This window comes from Canis aureus, chromosome 15 (assembly GCF_053574225.1).
Source record: "Canis aureus isolate CA01 chromosome 15, VMU_Caureus_v.1.0, whole genome shotgun sequence".
NCBI lineage: Eukaryota > Metazoa > Chordata > Mammalia > Carnivora > Canidae > Canis > Canis aureus.
The window spans coordinates 46932793-46950350 of NC_135625.1; the positions used below are offsets into that span (position 1 = coordinate 46932793).

Below are 17558 nucleotides of genomic sequence, written 5' to 3' on the forward strand. Positions count from 1 at the left end.
GCTCTGATAAGCTGCCTTTTCTTTTTAAGGACTTTATTTTTCTTAAGTAATCTCTATACCAAACGTAGGGCTCACACTCACAACCCCAAGTCACATGCTCTACTAAGACAGTCAGGTACCCAGGTGAGCTGTTTTTAAAAAGACCACTGGCCACTGTGTGTGGGCAGGGCAATCTCAATCAATCTCTCTCTCTCTCTCCCTCACACACACACACACACACACACACGATTGTAAACCCCCTACCAGTGGACTCCATGTGGCCACAGACACCCACAGACTGGGTGGTGGGGGAGTGGCCAGAAGGGCTGTGTTATAGACCCACCTTCTGATCACATCACCCTGGACTCTCTTAGAATACCACTGTTTTGATAGTTGCCAAGGTTAGACAAAAAAGGAATTAAGAGAGACTGTGTACAAGTGGGTTTTTTCAGTTATTTACCCCAAATCAATTCCTTTTAAACAGAAATTTCATTAAATGTTGACCTTAGAAGTGGATTTTCAGGTAAAACATTCCTGGGAACATTGGGGGGGGGGGGGGGGGGATGTAGGTTAACAAAGCACAGACTATACACATAAAACTACACCATGACTATTCTACAAAGGAATAGACTCATCAAACTGCTCTGAAAATGTATCAGCATTAATGTCTGTTCAGATATTGGACATCAAATCTAAGGATTTAATACCTGTATCAAAAGAAGAAAACCCTCCTCCAAAAGACGGAAATCCACTGAAGGCGGAGAAGAACGACCCCGTGCCTCGGTTCCTGCTCCCACGGGGGCCTCTTCGGCTCCCAAAGAAGTCCTCAAATGGGTCTTCTAAAAACAAAGACATAGTTTGTAAAATCTTTATATTTTTTTCATAGGAGCGCTGCAGTAAGGAGAAATGGGTTAATGCCTTATAACACATTATTCCATCAGAAGCGTAGCTAAAGAGAAACCAAAGTTCAGATAATCAGCAGCTTTACTCATTTAATTCAACTACAGCTAGAATATATTAAAGGAGTAAATAACCAGACTATTGATATAATCACTCTATATACAAATATAAAAATCAGATCACTAAAGTGCACATCAAACTCAGAGAGCTGTGGGGTTTTTTCTTTCAAGATTTTATTTAAATTCAAGTTAGCACATATATACCATACTGTTGGTTTCATGGAACCTGGGCTGCCTTACTCAACATAATTCAGAAATAAAAACAAAAATGGATTATTCTAACATTTGTTTACATAACACATGGAGGTTATAGCAAGTGAGGCAAAATTTGACAGCTGAGTCAAAGGGTTTAAGAATTCCATTTACTTTCTTGTAAGACAGACGACAAAAGAACATTTTAGAAAGAATTAAAGTCAAGGGGATCCCTGGGGTGGCTCGGCGGTTTAGCGCCTGCCTTTGGCTCAGGGCGCGATCCTGGAGTCCTGGGATCGAGGCCCGCGTCGGGCTCCCGGCATGGAGACCGCCTCTCATAGATAGATTCATAAATAGATAAATAGATAAATAAATAAGATAAATAAATAAATGGATAAATAAATAGATAAATAGATAAATGAATGAATGAATATTAAAAAAAGAATTAAAGTCAAATCTGAATAAATGTTAATTGGCAGACATTAACAACAATGTGCTCTATTTAAACAGAAGACTGGGACGCCTGGGTGGCTAAGCAGTTGAGTGCCTGCCTTCAGCCCAGGGCATGATCCTGGAGACCCGGATGAGTCCCACATCAAGCTTCCTGCATGGAGCCTACTTCTCCCTCTGCCTAGGTCTCTGCCTCTCTCTTTCATGAATAAATAAATAAAACTTTTTAAAAATTTTTTTAAAAATAAAAATAGAAGGTTTACAGCTAGGCAGCGTGTTCCTATTAGAGATACCAAAATGCTCCTGAAAATAAAAATAAGATTAGCCCTGATATTTTTCTGGTTATCAGTTAGTGAGCTAAAAACAAAGAAATTATACAAACTTTTAAAAAATGCACTGCAGCTCTGTGAATTCATTGGTGGATTTTCAGAGAAATAGAGTAGCTCTGCATGAAACAAAACAAGGAACCCCGGTGGAGGGTAAGAAAAAAATGCATGCCAAACAGAAACACACCCCAGGCAGCACAGAAACTACAGAATCAGGGTGGTGTGTTCTGAACCATCCGGCAAGAGTGACCGAAGCATGAAAGCTCATACAGTGGGGTGGAAAAATGAAGGAAAACAAGAGTCCACATGACCAGGCACCAGGTAATGAGGACTGGCCCCACGCAGATATGGAGGTTCACGATGCAAGAGGGCACAAACACAGAGACCAGAGATGTGGCCCCTCAGGGAACACTGCCTCAATCCGCAAAGATGCACAGGAGAGCCAGGGTAAGAACAGATGGCTGGGCAAGGCAGCTTCCAGCAGGTCAGGATAAGGCCAAGGAAAGAGTGTGAGTACAAAGCCTTGTTCTCGGCAGATGTCGGCTGGTCTACTTTATTTAACACTACACATCTAGGGAGATGGGCCTGAAGACGCATTTAGAGAAACTGCTTACTGCTGCCCTCCTGAAAGCTCTAGAAAGGAGATGTCAGGGGCAGGAGGATGGCCTATGTGCAATCCCAGTACAGAGACATGGCCCCATCGGCACCCGAAGAGACAGCGGGAGTCACAGAAGGTACAAGATTAGGCTAACTTGTACAGGTAACTGCTGGCAAGTCAACCCCCAGACCCCTGGGGTGGCAACTTCATTCCCATCTTGCACACTAAATGCTGCCCTTCACAAAATAATTTTATGAAAACCATTTATAACCTACTTTGTAAATGGGGCCACACTTACAGTTCCCCGTAACAGAAGTATGAATAGAAGTTCATCACCGAACTTTACTAAAGCAGTAATACTGTGAATTTCTCTGGAGACCTTATTCAAAAAAACCCAAGCAGTCTGTTTAGAAAGCACTCTTTTCCTTAATACCACAGCTTACACACCCGCAATGCCACATTTTGTCAGTTACCCTGATATCCACCACTCACATGGAGAAACAGAAACATGGCAAATGCAATTTAAGCTCATTGTGTAATTTCTGACGACGGAGGAGGAGGAGGAGGAAGGAGGAGGAGGAAGGAGGAAGAGGGGGGAGGAGGGAGGAGAGAGGAGGGAGGAGAGAGGAGAGAGGAGGGAGGAGGAGACGACGACCACCACCACCACCACCACAAACGATGTATGTAGCCTGTTTCAGATTTCCAGGACCCACACAGGAATCCCCAAAACTACGCTGCTCTGCACCCCAAGACTTCATTCACAATAAATCCTACCATGTTTGTCCTCCTAACATACTCAGTCATAATATCAGCAATCAAACCCTCAGCACTGTTCACTGTTCAGGGGCCACGTGGAACCACCACCAAACACATGGGCCCAAACACACTCTGCTAAATGAAGGCCTGCCACCAATACATGAGCCCGTTCTGTTTTTTTTTTTTAATTTTTATTTATTTATGATAGTCACACACAGAGAGAGAGAGGCAGAGACACAGGCAGAGGGAGAGGGAGAAGCAGGCTCCATGCACCGGGAGCCCGACGCGGGATATGATCCCAGGTCTCCAGGATCGTGCCCAGGGCCAAAGCCAGGCGCCAAACTGCTGCGCCACCCAGGGATCCCCGAGCCCGTTCTTCTGAAGCTACTTCAAAAGCTGGTTTAGAAGGAGGGGTAAGGCCGGTCACTTTTCAGTTTGTATTTTCTATTTTTTTTTTTTTTTTTTTTTTAATTTTATCTTGGGATGCCTGGGTGGCTCCGCGGTTGAGCATCTGCCTTTGGCTTAGGGCATGATCCTGCAGTCCCCGGATCGAGTCCCACATCGGGCTCCCTGCATGGAGCCTGCTTCTCCCTCTGCCTATGTCTCTGCCCCTCTCTCTCTTTCTGTGTCTCTCATGAATAAATAAATAAAATCTTTTAAAAATAAAAATAAAAATGTATCTTTTATCTTATTTTATTGTTTCTATTAATACAGCATAATGCTTTCCTACGATTCAGGTAGTCATTTTAGTCTGTAAACTTTACCATCTTTGAAATATTCAAGTTATACAAGTTTAACCCTGGAAATGCAAAGCCTCAGTTACAACAGTCACGGTGACCTGAAGAAACATATTTTTAATATCGTGCAGATGTTGTTACAAGTTGCCACTGTGAAATCAGTCAAATCTTTAAGAGATTATCTTGTTCTCTTTCATTTTTTTTTTCTTGTTCTCTTTCAAAAAGCAGTTAAGGAGTATGTACCATGACCTTTCAAAATCTTCAACCCCAAATTAAATACAATCAATTTTTAAAAACTCTTCAACCCAGCAATTCTATTTCAGAGAACATCACTCATCTCAAACATGGAAATACAGCACTGCACTAAGAGAATTCAAAGCATTAATTATGTACTAAAATTTGAAAATAACCAAATTTTCCAAAAGAGGAGGTGGTAAAATAGAGCATTTTAAATGCACATTTATATGCACATTTTTAAATGGTCATTAAAGTTTGGGCTTTAGAAAAAGGCAGAAGAGAATATTTATGTAACACACTACAATTATAATACACAAAAAATGTTAAAGTGGATTTTTTATTGGTAGCGAGACAAATGTTGATTATCCCTCCTTACATTTCCCAAATTCTTGAGTATGTTATTTTTGAGATTAAAAGGCCTAAGTATTTTATTAGATTTTAGAAATAAATTGTAGTTAAGACAATGTAACATAACCATATACACTATCAAGTATGATTTCCCTTTCAGCCCAATGGGCATATAAACCACAGCCTGCTGAGGTGTCTGCTCAAGGCCAAGGAAATGTGGAGCATGCAGAGGAGGAACAGACCCCTGAACGATGAGAGGTTAGGGGCGCTGATTCCCTCATACAGTCAAAAATCTGAGTTTAACTTTTTTTTTTTTTTTTTAAGATTTTATTTATTTATGGGCAGCCCCGGTGGCGTAGCGGTTTAGCGCTGCCTGCAGCCTGGGGTATGATCCTGGAGACCCAGAATTGAGTCCCACATCAGGCTTCCTGCATGGAGCCTGCTTCTCCCTCTGTGTCTCTGCCCCTGTGTGTCTCTACGAATAAATAAACAAAATCTTTAAAAATATGTATTTATTTATTCATGAGCCACACAGAAAGGGAAAGGGAGAAGCAGGCTCCCTGCAGAGAACCCAATGCAGGTCTCGAACTCAGGACCCCGGGATCACACGGAGCCAAAAGCAAATGCAACTACTGAGCCACCCAGGCGCCCCTGACTCTCCAAACGCTTATCTGCTAATAGCCTACCACTGACAGGAAGACTAGAACACCAGCCTAGAACACAGGGGATTCAGATTCTGTATGTTGTGTTACACCCCGTATTCTTTCAATAATGTAAGCTAGAGAAAACCAAATGTTAAGAAAATCGTAAAATAGATTTACAATACTGTAATCTATTGAAAAAAACCTACAAAAGTGGACCTGCGCAATTCAGACCTATACTTACAAACATCCGTTTCAACCACATGCGACTCCTTAGTAGACCGCCAGGAGTGTCCCCTTTTTATTTTGTTATGGAGGTTTGTGCACATGTTTTAATATGTTAAGCAAACATCTTTGTTTTCTCGCCTCTCCTATCCCCTACCATGTAACCTAAGACACACACCTATTATAATATTTCAGGATCTCACCTCCCTATCAGAGGAAAAAGTGTATTTTGGGGCACAGACAGGATAGCTATCATGTTGGGCAAAAAAGTCAGCCTGTGCTATTGTCTTTATCTGGAGTTTAAGTGTCGTAACTTAAGGCATTGAGCACAGGTATCAAGTTTGGGGGGGGGGGGGGGCTAATTTCACAGGTGATGAAATTAATTTCACATGGCAACCTGAAGCGGCCCAGGATGCTCAGGTCTTTGGTTAGTTATTACACTGAGTGTCTGTGAGTGTGTTTCTGATGAGGTTAACAGTCAGATCAGTAGAGTAAGCAGCACATACTGGCCTCCCCTGCAAGGGTGGGCCTCGTACAATCTGTTCAAAGGCTGAAGGGAACAAAGTAAGAAAGAGAATTCTACAGACTGATGGGTTTTCAACTGGTTTTTCCCGCCTCATGGCCTTTGGACTCCAACTCAGACGCAGCTCTACGACCCAGGCCAGACCAACAAACTACATTAAAGCTAAGGATCAACAGAGTCAGGACACTAGCTTCCCTTGGAAAAGGAAGCTGAACACAGGGGGGCCTCCCGGGGAGTGTGACTCAAACACGGCATGCAGATCTCCTTACAGGGTCCACACCTGTGGTGGGATGGCCAGCCCTGCTGTTCTCACGGCCCAGAGCCCCCTTCTCCAGAAGCCAGCCATTCCTGCTCCCTGCCAGGGGGTAGGGCTAAGGGACTGAAGGCAGTCACAGGAATAAAGGACTCCAAGTCCCTACAAAGGACACAGTAAACAAGTGAAAAGCCAAGGATCATGAGCAGAGCATCCACCCTCACTTGCCAGCATAATTTTAAGTGAAAATGAACTATTTCCAAATGCCAGTTCCATATACTAAGAGCAAAAGTTCTCAAATAAGTACAGAACCATACACTGTTACCATAATCTGACCAGAGCACTAGGCCTCCTCCAAAGAGAAACAAGTGGAGAAGCCAGAGGGGTAGCAATACTCCCTGACCCCCATCACTCCTCAGGACCATGGGCTCTGTGGTCATGACACCAACTATAGCGGGAAACCAGTCTAACACGATGTATTTATGTGGATTTTTAAGTCTAATTCCTTGCCTTCAGTCAAGTTATGTGTGTGCAGGGATGCCCAAGGGTGGAGTCTGCCCCTGAGTAACTAGAGGGGGCACCTGCACCTCTCCCACCTCTGACTTTGACATTCTCTTAGCACATCTTACTTCAAACACTTCCCCCTTCTTTCTCCTTCCAAAATGTGCTGCTTCTAAAGCAGACAACTCTTTATGGAGAAACTACATTATAGGATGGATTGTGGCCCCTCAAAATGATGTAGGTCCCCTGAGCCCCAGGCCCCCTGACCGTGACCTTCTTTGGAAGGAAAACAGGGTCTTGGTGGATGACGGGGTAAAGATGAGCTCAGGAGGGGGGGCGGTCCAAATCCAGCATCACGAGGGTCTCCAAGGGGGGGGGGGGGGGGGCGGTATGGACAGGGACACACACACAAGGGGGCACAGTGTGAAGACACAGGGAGGAAATGCCCACACGCAAGGACCATCTGAGGCCATCAGACACCAGACAGAGAGCCTGGTGGAACAGACAAGCTCCACCCTGGGACCTGGTCCTGGCCACCCCCACGTCTCCAGGACCAGGAGGCATGGGCTCCTGTTGTCAGTCCCCGGCCTGTGGGACTGCTACAACCACCCCAGGACACCATCCGGGCCTGAAAGCACTGGCTCCTGGATCTTGGTGAGCGTCATTCCTCCTAGAGCTACCCTACCCCACCCCACCCCGCCGCTGCCTCCACTCCCTCCAGGCCAGCCCTGGTGCCTGAACAAGGACCATCTCAGACACTAGTCAGTGGGCACAAACATTTTATTCCATACGCACTTCCCGCCGGCCACCCTGCCTCACTGCTGCGCAGGCAGCCCCTCCAGCTCTGGCCCGCTGTCCTCACTCAGCAGCTCCTCGCACTCCTCGCTCAGCTCTTCCTCATACCCTGGGCTTGCCTCATCCTCGCTGGACACAAACTCCAGCTCCTCACTCAGCAGCTCGCCCTGGCCCCGGCTACAGCCTTCACTCGGCTCATCTTCACTATAGATATCAAGCTCCTCGACAGAGATCACATCCAAAACCTCGCTGTTCTCTTCGCTCTGGGAGTCTTCGGCCGAGTCCTCAAACCCGGGGTCCAAGTCCTCACTCGCCACCTCCTCGAACCCTGGGAGAGCAAAATGACGGGCTCACTACGTTAAAGTCAGAGCTGGTTCTCAAAACTTAGCTATTTCCCTCCTCAATAAAATTCCACTTCCCTCCAAAAGCCCGCTTTCCCTGAGGTGACCTGCACGATCCTGTCTCCGTGGCCAAGGATTTTTTCACAGACAAGGCTTACGAGACTGATGCCGTTATGAAGGGAAAACAGGCTAACCTGAATGGGCTCTCTGGACATGGTTTTAGGTTTTAAAGTGTGCCCCTCACTATCCACCATGAGAATAAGAGTAAATAAAAATGTGAAGTTATACCCAGACGATTCTTCCCAACAGTATTCCTTCTGGGGCTCTAACAACTATGAGATACTAATACTAGTTACTCATCCATCTGAGAATGTTGAGTAACAGTGCCCTGAAAGAAGTAAATGATGAGCAGATCACCCTAACCCGGATTAATGCAATCCCTTCCAATTCACATTTGGCCGAGAGCTAGCTCTGGCATGCTCAGGATTTGGGAAAGGATTAGAATCGGCTGCCCACAAAGGTACGGCTTGCTCCCTGGATCTCAGGGTCAGCACTGTGTGCAGGTTCTGGAAGCCCCGTCACTGCCTCTCTGGTTGGGGAGGTGGGGGGCAGTTGTGGTTGCCAGGGCTTCGGAGTCAGGAGGCCCCAGGCCCAAGCGCACCCCCAGCATGTGACAATTCTCAGCGGCTGGTCCTTCAGCACAGAACTGCTTATACTCCATCCAACACCCTCCACACCTCAATCCCTCCCACGTGCTCGCTCACCAGCTCTCTCAAGTTTTGTTTCCTTTCATTTAGGGAGTCTGAAGTCAGACATGGAATTTTATGTTCTGATACTCGGCAAAGGGCTTAGCTTTTGACCTACTTTTCTTGGAAGGCAACAAGGGGAGGAGGGGGGACAAGTGTGAAAAATTAAGACTAAAAACAATGTGCTACTACTACAAATGGACATCACAACAGAGCTGAGTAAGTAGCATGTAGATGCTGGTTCACGCCAAGTAAACTACTGCCAAAGCCGAAGCCCCCAGCCCTACATGGAGACCCAGACTACACATACCCCCCGCAGGCTGTACCGTGACTTCATACATGTAGTAGCCGTGGAGAAGCTTCTTTTCCTGTGTGGAAATCCTTAGAGCCTGAAAATGGAAGTCCCCTAGAACACCTACAAGAACGGATTGAAGAAGTATCACTGCCACACTAATCATGGGCAATATACAGAAAATGCCTACTGTTAAAATTTCAGAATCTAAACCAGAGCATCTCAGTATCTAAACCAGAGGTCCCAGAGGCTAGAACTACAGTAAGACTAGTTACCTCTTAAACAGGACTGAGTCCAAAACAAGAAATTTCCACCAAAATGTTCCTTGTGTTCAATCTCCACGAAGTTCACATGTACATAAAGATTTATACGTGTGTGTATATACGTGTGTGCGTGTGTTATCTATATATAGATATAGTGATGGTGAGGGGCACACTTTATATGTGTATCTATATATAGATATACACACACACACACACACACACATCTCAATTTAGATGTGAAAGTCAGGAGATTTAAATAGCTAATAGTGGGTTAAAAAAAACCACAATTCCACAATTACTTCCTCCTTTACACCTAATAACAATCTTCACTCTAGAGAGAAGTGCTCAATGAAAGTCATTTTTACTGAGAAAGCTTGGCCTGTCAGACCATTTTCCCAAGGAAAACAAAATCTGGTTACAATTCAATCACTAAAGGACTCTTCCTCAAAACAAGTCATGAGAATATAAAGCATGCCTGGCCTCAAGCTCCAAGGTCAGCCTACTTTGCCACCCCCACCCCACACTGCAAGAGAACCAAAACCCTCAGGGGCAGAAGATCCTCACTCGACCACCAGGAGATTCACCCTATCCAAACAGGACTTCACCCCACACTGCCCTGCCTCCCCGAAAATACCACATGTGAAGTTGGCTAAAGATTGAGATAAGACACAGAAATAATATTTTTTTTAAAGATTTTTATTCATTAGATTGGGGGGGGGGGCGGTGGTGGCAGGCAGACACACAGGCAGAGGGAGAAGCAGGCTCCGTGACTAAACCGCTGAGCCACCCGGGCTGCCCCACAGAAATAATTTTAACACAGGAAACATTAAATTCTTTGTATTTTCCTTACAGTAAGATTTCCTACATACACGAAAGCCAAGTCAAGGATATACCTAAGAAATATCATACATTTCATAAGTTAAAGGGGAGCCTTCCCGATCCATCCTCTCTCATGTCTATGGTAGCAGTATGAAAGCAGAAGTCTTCAAAAGACTAATCTCCTTTCCACCCCTACTTTAGCCTCATTACAACGTCTGTGGATGAAAAAGCTCATCTATGCTGATATGTGTTATATTACTACCCATCTCCCTCCATCAGCTACTCTTCAAGTCAGGCCATACCGCGGTAAAAGATAAGGAAAATCTCTATGAACCCCCACCTGAAATAAACTCAAGGGCCACACCACTGAAAGGGCCCCATACCTACCAGACGTGGCAGTGAATTACTCTCCTTCATGTTTAGGATGGGCAAGGGTCCACCGGTTTCTCCCCCATTATGTGTAGACAGAACCTCTCTTCTCATTTCCCTCCTGGAGGGGCGCAGGTGGTGCTCAGGCTCTCTGACCAGGCTCCAGACCACAACAGACAAAAACACAGGTTGGGTCCCCCACAGGGAACCAAGACAGAAATGGCTGCGCCGGACACAGTGAGCCCTGGCCTCCCGTGTTTCCCAGCACCCCCGACAGCTCTGGAGACGGACAGAGAGCTCTCTCAACAGGCAGCACACACCCGCTCCACATCATGCCTACGCCGCAGATGAAAACCTGGCATCCGGCATCAGTGCCAAGATGTGCAGTTGATGGGAAAATCCATTCTGCAACGAATCATCAGCTGGAACACCACGATCTCCTTTCGCAAAAACTACTCTTGGCAGAGAGTATCTATGCTGCCTTGTTCTAAAGACATCTTTTCACACAAACTGTGAACTCAACAGTCACAACATACCACAGTGGGAGGAAAGAGCCAGTGTCCTCTGAACAAGATCTGCTACAATACCCAGTGACTCCCCAGAGCAACTCGGGGCAAATTCACACACAATTCCATGCTCAACAGCCAACGGCACTTCCAAGGCCCCAGCATCTGCATCCTTACCATTGTCTGAGGGGAAAAACGGCAGTTAATTAGGGCCATACATAGTGAAGAAAATGAGTATGTTCAAACCTTTATTATTGCAATGCGCATGGTATTGAGAATCATCTTCCAGAGAGGAGGAACAGGATGTTAGAAACCCACACTGCTTAAACAAAGGCAAATACGGTGCCATGATGATGGAACAGAAAAGGCTATCCATCTCATCAGAGTCATGGACACGCCAAAGGAACAATGAACTTACCAAAGAAGTCAAAGGAAAACGGGTCCCTTCCACCAAAAAATTCCCTGAAGACATCATCTGGGTTACGGAATGTGAAGCCAAACTCAAATGGAGTGTCAAAATGAAGTCCACCTACATGATACAAACACAACTTTTAGTTTATGAATTCTGGTGTTTAGTATGCAGTTACTTATCTACAGAACATTCTATAAAATTGGGACCTTAATGTAAAAGAAAATGGCTCATCCATTCATGGATCTGTTTTGCCACACAAAAACTGCCAGTGGCTGATGGGGAGGTCAGAGCAGCATGGCCACCAGCACTTTCGCACCATCTCTACAACTGCCACCTGCACACGGATAACGTGGTTTTCTCTTCTGTCAGGAAGCATCATGCACACCAAACATAGAAACATTCACTTGCACTCATCACCCGGGTCTGTGCTTAATCTGCAGCACTGACCTCCCAAGGCCCGCTGTGGGGCTGAGGGTGCGGGCCATCATGGGACATCTCCTGACACATGCACCTGTGTGAGGCCGCCACCACAGGCAGCAGGTCTGTGGGTATGTGTGTTTGTTACACCCTGAGAACATTTTGACACAGGGTCAGGTAAGTGATGTGGGTGCACAAACTCAGTGCGTTGGAGCAGCGCTGTAGCGGCATCCAGGGCTACAGAAGGGAGGTCAGCACACATGCGGCCACTACACGCGGCCAGTCCTCCCCTTCCGTTGGTGTGACACCCTGTCACATGGTGAACACACCCGATGCAAGGAAAATGCAATGTCCAACCCCTTGTGGAGACCAAGACCTCCGGTGGCCAGATGGCCTCCTTTGCTCACTACAAAGCCAAGAGAAAAGTCAACTTTTACGTACCTCCACCTCCACCATTTAGTCCTTCTTTGCCGTATCTGTCATAGATGTCCCGTTTTTTTGCTATAAATTTAAAAAGGAGAGAGCATAAGACCAAGGTCTTTTTCCCTCAGAATTCACATATTTCCAAAGCTATAAACCAAGAAACCAATGCAGTTTTCAAGGTTTCAGTGTTAAGGAGTTAGGCCTCCCTTACTTTACACAAAAAGGGGGAAGAAAAAAACAAAATATATCTCCTTACAAACTCAGAAAAATTTTTAAATAGTGTGAAGTTTAAAATGTGATTATAAAAAAGTGCTTCTAAAAAATAAAAAATAAAATAAAAAAATAAAATAAAATAAAAAAGTACTTTCAGCCTACTATGCAGAGATGTGGCTCACACATACATTAAAATCACGTAAGTTATAAAACTATTCCAACTCTCGAAGTATACAGTCTTACAACCAAGTCCATTTGGAGGGGAACTAAGATCTGCGGCACACAGTGGACAGGATGGGGCCTTGGTAGGGCAGGAAACAGATGTACTTAAAAGCCAGATGACAGGTGCTCCAGTGGTGCAATCCGTTAGCACGTGGTACTTGTAAAAGCCAGATGAAGAGCCAACCCCAACCCCGCAGGCTTAATCCCCTTGGAAGAGCAACAGCCCAACCAAGCCTTGAAGATGCTCTACTGTCCTCTGTCCTCTTGACTCTCTACCTTCTAAAACAAAGAACTGCAACTACAGCGCTTAGAGACAGACACCTTTTTTTGATACTTCCCCCCAAAGTATTATTTATTTTACTGTGTGGTAAAATAACAAGAGTTATAGGGGAAAACAGGTATACAAACAAACCACTGAAAGTCAGTTCGGGGTAACCAGAGCGCTAGTAAGAATGGTAAGCACACCTGTGAAGGTAACGCCTATGCTGGAGGCTGCATAAGAGACATGAAAATACACTCTCCCTCAGAAAAGGGGAGTAGGAGGAAACAACAGCGTCTTTATGAGAATTTAAATGTTCTCTTCCTGACAAAAATCAAGTCTGGGTTCAACCTAAAAATAGAGAATCAGCTGACTAAAATAACAAAAACAGTTTAGGTTTCCTCCTCCATTGTTTTTAATCATTCCTGGTCTGTGAATCCACAAATCCAGAAGTGTTGATCAGCACAAACAAGGACCAAACAAGACAATAATGACACGGAGATCCCATAGTGCTCCAACTCAGTCTGTTCAGAAGCTGCAATCAGGGTGCCTGGGGGACTCGGCAGTTGAGCATCTGCCTTCAGCTCAGGTCATGATCCCAGGGTGGAGGGATCCAGCCCTGCATCAGGCTCCCTGCTGAGCAGGAAGTCCACTCTCCCTGTCCCCCACCTCTGCTCATGCTCCCTCAAATATCTTTAATTTTTTTAATTTAAAGATTTTATTTATTCATGAGAGACACAGAGAAAGAAAGGCAGAGACACAGGCAGAGGAAGAAGCAGGCTCCACGCAGGGAGCCTGATGTGGGACTCCATCCCAGAACCCAAGGATCACACCCTTGGGCCAAAGGCAGGCACTAAATAAACTGCTGAGCCACCCAAGCATCCCTAAATTTTTTAAATCTTAAAAGAAGATAAACCCGCTATCAGTTTAAGATCTTAAATGCCACATTTTTAAAAGACTGCAATTATCAGTGTCTATGTGTTTCCTAATAACAAGCTGCTCATGAAATAAAACATCTGGGACTTTCTTTAAAATAGAAGAAGAGACGTATTCACAAATAAAGATGCTCCACGTGTTATTAGCAGCAGTGGAAGGCAAGTGGCGGTTAAACAGATTTCCTCTAAACTCAGAACTGCCTCTCACTGACGATCCTGCCCGACGGATATACTTGGAGGAAGCACCCACGCCCTGCAGCCAGTAAACCTCACTGGTGACCTTGACCCCCTGTGGATACACTTGAAGGAAGCACTGACGCCCTGCAGCCAGTGAACCCTACCTCCAACCTTCTGGGTACCCTGCCTTGACTCACACCAGGTCATTCAGTGCTCCTTCCTGGCAAAGCAATGTCAGTACATTTCCAGTCTTCTAACAAACCTCCACACTGCTCTCCCAAACCCAGGGCCCACACACACTTTTCTTCACCAAGGACCTGCTGATTGAATCTAACAGCTCACCTTCCACTTGATTTGTGAAACCAGGCTAATGGATCGGACTTTTCAAAAGCCTACACTTTCCAGTATCTATGCTCTAGACCCAGGGGCGAGGGAAGCAACACCTCAAAGTCTGGAGACGCAATGACCCAGATGGAGTCCTACACTCTGATCCATCCTGTCAGTCCTCAGATCAGTGTCAGTAACTGTTTAAAACAGCCATCCTGAAAGAAACTGATAGAAGCAGGGTACCCACAGCACTCACGGGTAACTGTATCAAGGATCTGCCAGGCACATGGGTCAAAGCTTCACAAGGAAAGAAACTTTTCTCCATGCCCAAACCTCAATTAGCCAAATCCATACTCCACTAAGCCCTGGGGAGAGTCCGAGCTCTGGGTAGGTTAACTCACCATCTGATAACACCTCATACGCCTCAGCTACTTGCTTGAATTTCCTCTCTGCTTCTTCTTTATTTTCAGGGTTTTTATCTGGATGCCACTTTAGGGCCAGTTTCCGGTACCTTGGAAAGAGTAAAAGGGCACTGGTCACTTCCACGTGCAGGTCACTTCCATGTGCAGAAATCCAACGGCTATGAAACATCACGAGGTTCATAAACCTGTGCGATGAGGGTCAATTCAGGAGTAAAATCTCCCTTTCCCCCACCACAAGACAAAGAAGTTCTAAAATCCACACAGCACAATACAAAACAGAGATACAAAAACATGGCAACATTTGAGGATCAATGTGTGCAGGTGAACTCCTGGTCGTGCAGCTGAGAGAGCAGAGGCAGAAGGCAGCCTTGGTAAGGGGCCAAGGGTCCAGCACCACAGCCCTGGTCCCCAGCCTGTCGCCTCCCACAGCAGTGTGGCAGGGGTGGGCTGTAGCAGCTCCATTTACAAAGCCACCCCGTTCTGTGCTCAAGACTCACTGAAGCCTCCAATTAACAGTAACAATTACAGGGATTTATTTTTTTTAAAAAATCCTTTTTAAATACGATAAAAAAAATCTCTTCTACTTAACTAAACATCAGCACCACATATGATATGAGGTGGGGGCGGGCTAGCGGGGGAGGGGTAGGCCCTGCAAAAGCTAACATGAGGAACCAGGCAGTCCTCCTCACACCTGCAAGTTGTTAACATAAGGCTGTTGTGGTTCAATTTAACATTTTAATCAAAAACCTTGGCTTGAACTTCTTAAAATCTGGTTAACACTGGACTCTACAACACTAAAACAATATTTTATCTTTCTATCACCATGGACCTCAACATGCAATAAGCAGACCAAAACCCCTGAAATGCAACAGATCCTGGGCAAAAATTGACAGACCATGTAAAAGACCAAGGAGAAAGAACGGTTCATTTGCACTAGTGTGCTCTTTGAAAACAAAGAATGTAGCAGAATCCAGGGTAGCTTTATCTGTACAGGTTTTATGAAAGACTACTCAATCTTCTTTGGATTCCAGGCACAATCCATGAAATGGGAAGAGTATCGGATGTCTTTTAGCATCAGCCTCTGGACTGAAGTGTGACTTCACAGCAGTACTTGAGCACCAACGCAGGCAGGCTAACCCATGGAGCGAGGAAAAGCACAGGGCCTGGGACACAGAGCCAGGTAAGATTGTAGGTTCCTCAGGAGAAATGGTGAGAGAGAGCAGCCACACACAGTTACTCCTCCAATAGAAGCTTTTCTGGTCACTACGCATGAACAAAGCCTAGAATCCACAAAATGGACTAAAAACATGCACCACTCACAGGTGCAGTTCTGCTCATTAAAAATAAATAAGGGGGGATCCCTGGGTGGCGCAGCGGTTTGGCGCCTGCCTTTGGCCCAGGGCGCGATCCTGGAGACCCGGGATCGAATCCCACATCAGGCTCCCGGTGCATGGAGCCTGCTTCTCCCTCTGCCTGTGTCTCTGCCTCTCTCTCTCTGTGACTATCATAAATAAAAATTTTTTTAAAAATAAAAATAAAAATAAATAAGGCTAAATCCAGCCTAAGTTAGTATGAATTTAACTGCACACTTAATGGGAAACCCTTACTCTATTTACAGGAAATAGCATTTCCTAAGTTCATACTTCAAAGCATCCTGAAGATGCTGATCGACCCCTATTCTCATAGGTAACTAAACCAACTACTTTGTGTTTAGAGTAACAAAGGCATGTTTTTCCAGTGGTTAATAAAAATAAAAATACTGTGGACATACTATTCAGGAAGAATACGATTATTTCCAACTAGCCACTGTTGCCCACGAGCTGTGAGCAGAACTGTTAACAGAAGTGAGAAGCCCCAAGGCCCACTGGTGACAGCCCAAAGGCACTTCCTGGGGGCCCACCTACTTGAATTTCCTGGCTGAGGTTTAACACAAGGATATTCTGCAAACAGCTTCAGGTAGGCTGGCTGTAGCAGTCAGGCTGCTATCTTTAGCATTTTTCAATGAAATATTTGATTCAAACCCCTCAAATGTGGGATACCTGGTTGGCTCAGTTAAGCATCTGCTCTCCATTTTGGCTCAGGTCATGATCCCAGGGTCACAGGACCAAGCCCCGTATTGGGCTCTGCCTGTCCCTCTCCCCCCTCCCTGCATACGGGCTCTCTCACTCTTGCTTGCTACCAAATAAATAAATCTTCAAATAAAAACCCTTAATTTCCATCTGAGATCTATGAAGTCTAATAGTATAGACTTGTGTATTAATAAAAATGTTTGGGACGCCTGGATGGCTCAGCGGTTGAGCATCTGCCTTCGGCTCAGGGCGTGACCCCAGGGTCCTGGGATGGAGTCCCACATTGGGCTCCCTGCAGGGAGCCTGCTTCTCCCTCTGCCTGTGTCTCTGCCTCTCTCTCTCTCTCATGAATAAATAAATAAAATCTTTAAAAAACATTTTTTTAATAAATAAAAATGTTGGTTCCTATAACAAATTGAAATTATTCCAAGCTGAGTTTTATTAGTCTCTCCAAGCTAAAATCTGTTTCATAACATTTCTTGCTACACATGAAGGTCAAATGAATTAAATCCAGTTCACCTTGGCCACCTGTGCCCTCAGCCTTGCCCTGTACAGGCGCCAGGCCTGGTCACAAAGGCATGGATGGGTAAGGCTGACAAACCGTACCATGGACCAGATGGGTTCTAGTGGTACAGTCAGGGACCACATGACAAGGATTTTTTAAAGCAACTACACCAAGGTGGTTATAACACCATACTCTTAAGAGTGCCAGGTGCCAACTCAACTCCATTCCAAAAATCCAATGTCAGAGTTCTCCAGGATTATCTCACATCCTCAGTAAGTCTGATCTACTTTAAGCGGCCAACAGAATCCATGTCCCAAGGCA

The 17558-nt window shown here is 45.4% G+C and overlaps 1 protein-coding gene across 6 annotated transcripts in view; it reads right to left on the reverse strand.

Annotated features, from left to right (window-relative positions):
* DNAJB6 (DnaJ heat shock protein family (Hsp40) member B6) overlaps positions 1-17558 on the reverse strand; it is a 72266-nt gene that overhangs the window by 24790 nt on the left and 29918 nt on the right. For 3 of the 6 annotated variants that reach the window (XM_077849502.1, XM_077849503.1, XM_077849505.1), the window contains exons 3-6: positions 14643-14752; positions 12127-12186; positions 11275-11385; positions 687-818 (exon numbers count right to left, since the gene is read on the reverse strand). In XM_077849502.1, coding sequence (XP_077705628.1) covers positions 687-818; positions 11275-11385; positions 12127-12186; positions 14643-14752 — 413 coding nt within the window. Of the gene's footprint in view, positions 1-686; positions 819-7487; positions 7849-8917; positions 9023-11274; positions 11386-12126; positions 12187-14642; positions 14753-17558 lie in introns of those variants that run through there. The other 3 variants (XM_077849506.1, XM_077849507.1, XM_077849508.1) reach the window with 2 other exon arrangements.